Source organism: Penaeus chinensis, chromosome 21, assembly GCF_019202785.1.
Source record: "Penaeus chinensis breed Huanghai No. 1 chromosome 21, ASM1920278v2, whole genome shotgun sequence".
NCBI classification, from domain to species: Eukaryota; Metazoa; Arthropoda; class Malacostraca; order Decapoda; family Penaeidae; genus Penaeus; species Penaeus chinensis.
The window spans coordinates 23,039,289-23,049,288 of record NC_061839.1 but is presented as its reverse complement, the minus strand read 5'-3'; the positions used below and the strand labels follow the sequence as shown (position 1 = coordinate 23,049,288).

Genomic DNA, 10,000 nt, shown 5'->3' with positions numbered 1-10,000 from the left:
TACATATGTGTGTGTGTTTAAAGAATGTAAAGGGTATATGTATGAACACCTTAAACATATGGTTTAGCAGGAGTAGTGAAACGGACGGTTGGCTTAACCTCTTTTTATTGAGAAGCGTAAGCAACACAGGTATTCACACTGATACAAGTCTGGATAAGGCTTAGTGCTTGGTCGTCAGCGCGCGGCTGGGGCCTGCCCCGACAAGCAGTCGGCGGGTACTCTGTGAAGTGACTCTCTGAAAGGACTTTCTTGGTTTCTGACCTGGGTCATCCTGAGCCTTAAGTACTGGTGAGTGCGTGGGGCACGTTGGGGCGCCTGCGGTGAAGGCACGCGTATACGTGCTTCTGTGGAAGCTATTTATACATACTTATACTGCTTAAGTATATATATTTATATATATATACACATGTATATAAATGTATATATATACATATATATTTATATATATGTATGTATGAGAGTGTGTATGTGTTTATCTATATATATGTATATGTATGTGTGTGTGTTTATATATATATATATATATATATATATATATATATACATATATGTATGTCTGTATGCATAAACACATATGTGGATACATATGCTTTACACACACACGGATATATATATATATATATATATATATATATATATATATATATATATATATATATGCATATATTTATATATATATATATACATATGCATATATTTATATATATATATATATATATATATATATATATGTGTGTGTGTGTGTGTGTGTGTGTGTGTGTGTGTGTGTGTGTGTGTGTGTGTGTGTGCATATATGTGTGTGTGTGTATATATATATATATATATATATATATGCGTGTGTAAATATATACATATATACATACATATCTATCTATCTATCTATATATATATATATATATATATATGCGTGTGTATGTATATGCATATATAAATATATATATATATATAGATGCACATATAATGTATAGAAAGACATAAATAGATAGGTAGATAGATAGATAGATGACAGATGTATTTGGAACGACGAAAACATCACGTACGTAAATCACGTAAATCACGTAAATCACGTAAATCACGTAAATCTTTGCTGGGATTTACAAACACCCACACGCATTAGTAAAAAAAAAAAAAAATTAAAACAATGCATATATATTTCCTCTGCGATGTGCGTACGTGCCAGGTGACCCGAGCGTGCGTGCGTGCGTGGGTGCGTGGGTGCGTGCGTGCGTGCGTGCTTGCCGGACTAAGAATCCCCCATATATAAGTCGCGGCGTTGGAGGTCGGGTCATTCGAAACTCTGTCGGGGTTGTGTCAAGAAGTCATCCTAACTTAGCTTCACTAAAGTTTTCACTGAAGAGTATTTCTTCGGAGATATATAACCTACTGTTTCTTTGTCTTTCGGTTTAACGAGTGAGTATTCGTGTATTTGTGCCTTTCAGTGTTATTATCCAAGTGAAGTTTAAGGTGCCCTAGTTGAAATTTAAACGTTATTATTGTAAGTGTTATTATTCAGTGAAATTTAAGGAATCCTAAGTTGAAATCTAGGATTATGCTCGGTGAAAAGACGCGTCGATGTTATCCAAATATAAAATTTATAATAACCATGATAATGTACAGGAAGTTTGATGACAAGAGTAAATGTAACCAGATTCGACAATAACAATGATTATAATAATAATAATAATAATAATAATAATAATAACAATAATGATAATAATAATAATAAACATAATTACTCATTATCATTATCATCTTTTTTATTATTATTATCATCAGTTGTATAAGAACAGAACGATAAAAGTAATAATAGTGTGATGATAAAACTAGGTTTAGTGCAAGAAACACAGACGTCGACATGTGCTAAAGAGCGCCTTTTCCCGCAGGATTCCGCCATGAAGGTCGCGCCGGCCAGCCACTTGTCGCGACGCGGCTCTCACGCTGCCAACTACGGCGACTTCATCATGACTTACTTCAAGGAGGCGCTTAAGAACTCTTACCATCCGAAGCTTAATCCAAAGGTTAGTTGTATATCTTACAACTTGCATACACACACACACGCAAGCATGCATGCGCGCACACACACAAATACACATACACAAACATACACACAAACAAACATATACACCCCCACCCCACACACACACATTCGTACTCATATGTATATGTATATATACATCTACGCTGCCGATTTCATCTAAAAGGCATAGACGAAATTACATCACCTTCCCTCTTTTATATATATATATATATATATATATATATATATATATATATATATATATATATAAAGGAGGGAAATTTTCCCTTGTAGAAATTTTCTTCTTTACCTGCTCCTAATGTACCCCCCCCCCCCTACCCATCCCCATCCACAGGGCATCATCAACATGGGCACAGCGATCAACCGCTTAATGGAGACAGAGCTGGCCGCCCGCATCAACCACGGAGACGCCCTGGCCTACACACCCACACATCAACACTACTACGAACTCTCTGGCACTGTTCCGCTGAGACAGGCACTCGCGGGGTTCTTCACTAGGCACTTCTGCCCCGGCAGGAACGTCTCTCCGGATAATGTGAGTGAAAAGAAAGGGACATATTTATCGTTGTTTTTTGTTTCTGACTTTTGTGTTAGGAATGTTATTTCAATAATGAATAAGCTTGGTGTTTAGGAAGTAGGGTTATTGAAAGTTTAGCAGCTATTCTTTCTGTCATTTAACAGAATTTATGAAACATATGCGTATACATTCTATGTCTGTGTCATCACCGATCCGGTGTCTGACGAACTACTTGGCGCCATGTTTCATGTTATCGGGCTCTGTCCCTGTGGCATCGAAGTGTTTGTTAAAAATTGTCAAGGAAGGTTTTTCTCGATCTATTTCGAACTTGTATGCCCTCTATTTTACCACACGCTAAAGTTTTCTAATGTGAAAACCTCAGGGATGCTGCGATCGTCATCTTGCGACTGCAAACCAACATTCTATATATTTACTTATAAAAACACTAATCTCGTATACTTACTTATAAAAACACTAATCTTACATGAGACCTGGCAACAATATTAAATGAACACCATGAAATACTATCCAGTACGCACTGATGGATTGGCTCCTAACAAATCACCTCCTGCAATGCATTCCTAAGGAACGTATATATCCCTTCCTGAACAGCTGGTGGTGATGAACGGCGTGGGGGCGTGTCTGGACTCCCTCGGCCACGCCATCTGCGATCCCGGCGACGTCCTTCTCACGCCGACGCCGGTTTATGGCCGCATCTTCACCGATTTCTGCGACAGGTCCTTGGTGTGTGTGGAACCTATCGACACGTCACAAGAGGTATTTACGTTTATTTGTCTCTCCCTTTATCATTGTTTTGTTGTTTTTTTAATATGAATTGTACATACCTTTTCGGTCCTGGATCTTTCTGATGCAAAAATGGTCTACTGGATATAGTGTATCTAGGTCAGAATTAGTATTATCGTTCGTTCGTTCATTACTCTTTATTGAGAATGAATGCGAGTTTCCCTATAGTCGCATCGGCATTTCACCTTCGTATCCTCATCAAAAATCATATCAATATGCAAAAAATAACATATAAACAAACAATAAATAAATAAATAAACAGAAAAAAATCCGACGACCAATCACACTAAGTTGCCCCCTCTTCAGACCGACGTCGATGGCATGACCTTCGCCCTGCGCCCGGAGGTCGTCGAGGAGCGGATCGTCCAGCTGACCTCGGAAGGCAAAAGGGTTCGAGGTCTTGTGCTTCTTCATCCCCACAACCCTCTCGGTACCTCCTACAGTCCTGAGCTCCTCCGGAAGATCTTCGCCGTCTGCGCTAGGTGAGTGTTTGCGTCGAGGCGGGTGTGTGTGTGTGTGTGTGTGTGTGTCTGTGCATACAATGATTCTTATACTATCAAACCCTATGACCTTTCATTTCCCACACAAATCTCCCAAAGCTGCACGTACAGTCAGAAAAATAAGCATCATTATCCTTTGCACCAACTAATATGAAAAATCGATGAAGCGAGGCAAAGTAGCACCGTAATAGGGTCTTAATAGAAAGAAGCGTTCAGCACTTCATTAACGATAGCTTGTTTTCTACCTTTACATCGATCAGCAAATACACAAAAAACAGCGATACATAAAACTTTTTTCTTCTTCTTCTTGCAGACACCAGATGCACGTCATTGTGGACGAGATCTACGCCCTGTCTGTATTCGACTCCTCAGCCCCTCACCACAGTGTCCTTTCCCTAAATGATCTTCCGGACCCTGAGAGAACGCACGTGCTATGGGGTCTCACAAAGGTTAGTTTTAAGGCACTCTTCTGCCCGATACATTTGAATAGTGGGATTCCTGATTGGATATTTACTTTTTGCTTGTCTTTCTTTTAAATGTCATTGGTGTTATCATCTCGACATTCACGAAATGCACAATTAATTTTGACCTTATTGTTTATATATTCCATTAAACTTTAATTTATCTCTCCAGGATTTCGCTCTTGCCGGATTCCGAGTAGGTGTCATCCACACGCAAAGTAAAGAGCTTTTGCAGTGTCTTCGAGCCGTGTCTACATATCAGTGCACGCCCCACCTCATCCAGCACGCGGCAGCAACCCTCCTCAACGACATAGGTAGGTTTTAGAGGATTCGTTTAATCCGGAAAAGGAAAAGGGTTTTTCATGGAGAGAGGAAGAAGGGGGAGGGAGGGAGGGAGAGGGAGGGAGAGGTAGAAAGAGAGAAAGAGAGAAAGAGAGAAAGAGAGAAAGAGAGAGAGAGAGAGAGAGAGAGAGAGAGAGAGAGAGAGAGAGAGAGAGAGAGAGAGAGAGAGAGAGAGAGAGAGAGAGAAAGAGAAAGAGAAAGAATTTGAACAAGCGAAGAGAAACAAAAGTGAGGTTCCCAAATTACACAATGAACCACTGACTACAGTACAAAGTAAAACAAAATAAATATATATTTTTTTTTATATTTTTTTTCCAGACTGGTGCGACAAGTTCTACCTTCCCACCAACCAAAGGAGGATGCAAGAGGCATACACTAAGGCCCAGAAGCGTTTGGAAGGAATGGGCGTACACGTGAGGAAATCTCAGGCAGGTTTCTTCGTCTGGGCCAATTTGCAACCGTTTCTTCATCCTTGCACCGAGGAGGAAGAGCTAAGTATGTTTGACGGTTATTTGTCTTCCCTTTTGTCTTTAATTTTTTTTCTCCATTTAAATTTTTCCATCTCCTACCTTTCTAGTAACCATGTACATGAACTAAATATACCACATGATGCGGAGTGATAATAATACCACGCTAAAACAACAACTTGTCGCGCGGAGTATTGAAAGATTAATTTTATAACAACAAGTGCTCATTTCACCTACAGAACTGTTCGAAGAGCTGTTCGAGAGCGGTCTCTTCCTTGTCCCAGGATCGAAACTCTATTGCGTGAATCCTGGTTGGTTCAGGTTCATCTTCACCATTGCGCCCAAAGATTTAGTCGAAGGTGAACGCGCGGTTCTGGTGTTTTGGTTCAGTTGCATTTTTATTGGAGTATAAGAGTGTAAAATAGCATATTATGATTTATAGATAATATAATTATATATGATAAATAATAATATATGATATAATCATGATGATGATAACAATAATGATAATGATAATAGTAATCATTATTATTATCATTATAGCGTTGATGGCCTGGAAATTATGTTTTTTTTTTTTCCTTGTTCCCTATGACGTCGTTATTAACAGCAAAAGTATATCGCATATCAATGTCCTGCCGCAAAAGCCAATAAGTGATTCATGTCTGTTCTATCTTTTCCCCCGCAGCCCTGAACAAAGTAGAACTCGTGTTATGCCGCAGAAGAGCACCCAGGAAACACCGACCGGTTGCTCTTTAAGCCCAGACACAGACACATAGACAGACTTAGTTCTGCTCTGCTCTGTATTGGTCAGACGCTAGTGGATTTAAGGACAATTTTGATACTTTTTTCGTAAACTTTTTAATTCAACCTCGGTCTCAGATTGTTATGTTATAATGCACAAAGGAAGTTCTTGATAGATATGCCTATTGCCGATGGTTTGTTATTATTTTTACACTATTTCCTCGGTCTCGCCTTTTCTATTTATTTATATGTAAATAATAGTTCTAGAACGTTTCCATCCAAATATTACGTTGCGTTTTATATGTAAATACTGTAGAGAAAACTTTTATATTTATTTGTATTGATAACAATATATATTTGTACGCTATTTATTGTTTGTATAGACATCTCTACGAGATGCAATTTACAGGTTCTCTGTAAGATTAAGTGTACAGGAATTAGACAGTCTCCAGGGTCTCTCTCTCTCTCTCTCTCTCTCTCTCTCTCTCTCTCTCTCTCTCTCTCTCTCTCTCTCTCTCTCTCTCTCTCTCTCTCTCTCTCTCTCTCTCTCTCTGTAATCTCGTGTTTACAGTATGTTGTGTAACGAAATCGCAGCTTATAAACATATAATAAAAACTTAATTCTCCTGAAACCCTGAAATTTACCAAAATTATCAATTGTGCTATTTCACAGTTGCCATATTCTTTTGTATTGTATTTTATATGTCCTTAGAATAGGAAATAAATTATGAATTGATGAACACAGGTGTCTCACTCACTTCCCATGTAAAAATGTCTTGTTTGTTTTAAAGTTTTTTTTTATGATAAACCTTGTATATTCACCCAATCATTTAAAACTACTTAATATTTACCTTACAAATAATACAAAGATGGCTTCAAGAACTAAATTTCATACATAACTACATCTTACAAAGGTGAAAGAAATAATACCGGTAACAATAAAATAAGCAAAACGAATATTAGTGGAATATTTGATCTTCCTGAAATCTTCCAGGAAAATCATAAAGACCATGTCACGGATTTTATCACCTCTTACTTACCGTTAACGAAAAAATATACACGTTACGATGAAATTCATTCATTTAAAATCAGACAGGATTTGAAAACCAAAGAGATAGGAAATAAACACATGATCCTAACTGATTACAACAGTTCTAAATACTTTTCGAATTACATTATCAAATCAGTGATATTTTACATGAATTATTTTTGCATTAAGGTAATCATTCTCTATTATTGACGACTTTATTGGTTACATTATGTAAAAAGAAAATATTCTTATCAAAATTATCATCATTACAAATTACCCGAAAACCTAACTATAAAAGTCTGAGTTCTATCGGCATGTTTATTGTCTAAAGTTCACCCCAGTAAAGTTGAACATTTTCAACTTTACTGAGGTTTATTACCTGTATTTTCTGGACTAGTTAGCATTTGATTATAATCATCTAAAAGTTTGTGAATATTATTATTATGTTGACATGTATCTCGGTGTATATTTATTATTGAACATTCCATATAATCACGATAGTTCGTCTTTCATTAAACCTATTTCAGGTATAGATTTTTTTCCCTAATGATGTAACTGTTAATAATTCTCGTTCTAATAACTTCTATCGTCAAACAAATTAGTATTCTTAGTTTTTCTTTTCTTTTCATTGAATTATTGAATGGTATAAGACATAAATAAATATTAATAAAGTGTTATTTTGTTTCTTAATGGTATATATAAGTTAAAACAATTACTATCGTGATGCAATACTCATAAATTATGAATTAATCATCTTTTAAAAAACATTATCAACATATCATCTTATTACAGTTGTTATTCACCTATCTTTATTTATTACAATTTTCTCTACTACAGCTGCTGCCAGTGCTGCGATTCGTAAATATTTCTTACTATAAAATCATAATCTAAAACTTTTGATTGTTATATTTATCATCGCTATCACTCGCCCATAATACGATCCTAACATGAAACAGGAACTAAAAGTAAGGAAGAATATCATAAAATAAATATGAGCTAACGATTTGGATAAGTGGACAGAAGGAGGGGATGAAGAAGAGAAAGAAAAGAAAATAAGCCCCCCCTCCCCCCACACACACGGCAACAGCGAGCAAGGGATGGGGGGGCGGGTAGGTTTACAATAGAAATACATATCCCTGTATGTGAAAAGTTATCTAAATGCTTGTTTGTTCTTCCAGAACTTGAGTAGTTTGAAGAAATAGGAACCGTTTAAAATTGATAATAATAATAACAATAAATCAAAGGTATCAGCGATTTTTCAAGTTTCAAGAAATATGCAGGTATGATTGAAAATTTTGTTGAAAGAAGGGGGGGAATGCTGCCTCAACTCCATAGGTGTTGTCATGCCGATAAAAAAAAATCCAGGAAATCGCATCTTCAAAATATCTCACAACAAAGTCAATGATAGTTAATATTACTTGTTTGCTATCACTTGTTTGAAGAAAACAAAAGATCAAATGACTTACGTAGTGTCCCAAAATTGATACTAATACACTTGTTGGTCATTTATGTTCTGCCAATCACATTCTTTCTTACAAATAACCTAGGGTTTTCGCTTCATTCATAAAAAAAATACTATTTACGCTGTGTTTACATCGACGTGGCTGCCAGATGTACAAAATTGGGACCCAGCATGTATACTGCAAATACAATTCCGGAACTGTATGTGTACTGTCCGTTGTAATTCTTTCGGAAGTATGTTGCGCACAGTTGGTTTCACAAGTGCTCAGTCTCTAGCGAGTCAAGTTAGAGGTCGTACTTGATATTACCATTCCTTGATTATTATATTTATCATTATCATTATTATTATTTTTTTTTTTTTTTTGCTGCAACTATTTAGATCCATACAATTATTGTTACTATGAACATTGTCATTATAATGCTATTCGAATAGTAATAGCAATAAAAAGTGAACGTTTACCAAAGATAACTACGAGTTACGAACAGGTACGATGACGTTCTGCTGAGAAATGGTTAAGAATTGTCATAATCGCTATAATAACCATCTATGTAAATAATTAACGTTATGCAATCGTCAATCTTTGTTATCTTAACTCTTCATTAGTTGCGTAAAAGGAAATTATTTCCTTATAGTTTGTTTTCAGGTATTTCTTAATCATTCGCCTTATTCCTTCACCATTTTTACTTAGTCTATTTTTGTTGTTGTTATTATAATAACAATAGAATAGATAAAAAAGTATATAGAATCTCAGTCCATTTACCTTTACGAAGCTCCTTCCACCCAACAACTCACCGTCTGCTCCTGTTGTCGCTGCCGCTAACGCCATCTGTCTGAGGACCAATACCACAGGATTGCGTAATTCATAATGAACCGTTTGCATAAGAGACACAGTGAAAGAGGAAGCGGAAGATGTTCACGGAAGGGGGGGTGGGGGAGGAGGGAGTGTGGTGCTCAGGTTGATGGATAAACGAATGTTACGTATGGACACGCACACACACACACGCACACGCATAAGTACACACTCACGCATAAACACACACACACACACACACACACACACACACACACACACACACACACACACACACACATATATATATATATATATATATATATATATATATATATATATATGTATATGTAGACACACATAGATTAATCTTTGTATATGTATGTATGTGTATATATATAATATATATACACATGTATATGTATATATACACACATATATATATACATATATATACACACACATATATATATATATATATATATATATATATATATGGGCCCTTGTGGTCCCGAGTTCAATTCCCCGTGGCGGCGGTCGTAAAAAATGCCCGCGCTCTGACTGCTGACTCGAGAAAACGACATATCGCCTTGAGAAGTCAAACGCTGGTGTCGTAGGGGAAGTCGCCGCCGTGGCACAAGTGTTAGCGCGCCGAACCGCGGTTGATTAGGAAGGGCAACGGTGGCACTGCCATATAACCTCTCAATAGTGAATTGAGAGAGGCCTATGTCCTGCAGTGGAATGAATGACTGTATAATATATATATATATATATATATATATGTATGTTTATATATAATATATATGTATGCTTATATATAATATATATGTATATAATATATATTCATAT

At 36.5% G+C, this 10,000-nt stretch overlaps 1 protein-coding gene across 2 annotated transcripts in view; it reads left to right on the top strand.

Moving 5' to 3' along the window:
* The window catches only part of LOC125036579 (1-aminocyclopropane-1-carboxylate synthase-like protein 1), a 7,421-nt gene extending 812 nt beyond the window's left edge, over positions 1-6,609 (top strand). The window contains exons 1-10 of one of the 2 annotated variants that reach the window (XM_047629291.1): positions 1,273-1,410; positions 1,884-2,018; positions 2,373-2,573; positions 3,168-3,332; positions 3,666-3,841; positions 4,173-4,308; positions 4,493-4,634; positions 4,981-5,157; positions 5,369-5,488; positions 5,815-6,609. In XM_047629291.1, coding sequence (XP_047485247.1) covers positions 1,893-2,018; positions 2,373-2,573; positions 3,168-3,332; positions 3,666-3,841; positions 4,173-4,308; positions 4,493-4,634; positions 4,981-5,157; positions 5,369-5,488; positions 5,815-5,885 — 1,314 coding nt within the window. In that variant the 5' untranslated portion in view covers positions 1,273-1,410; positions 1,884-1,892 and the 3' untranslated portion in view covers positions 5,886-6,609. Of the gene's footprint in view, positions 1-1,272; positions 1,411-1,883; positions 2,019-2,372; positions 2,574-3,167; positions 3,333-3,665; positions 3,842-4,172; positions 4,309-4,492; positions 4,635-4,980; positions 5,158-5,368; positions 5,489-5,814 lie in introns of those variants that run through there. The other variant, XM_047629292.1, reaches the window with a different exon arrangement.
* The last annotated feature ends 3,391 nt before the right edge of the window (positions 6,610-10,000 follow it).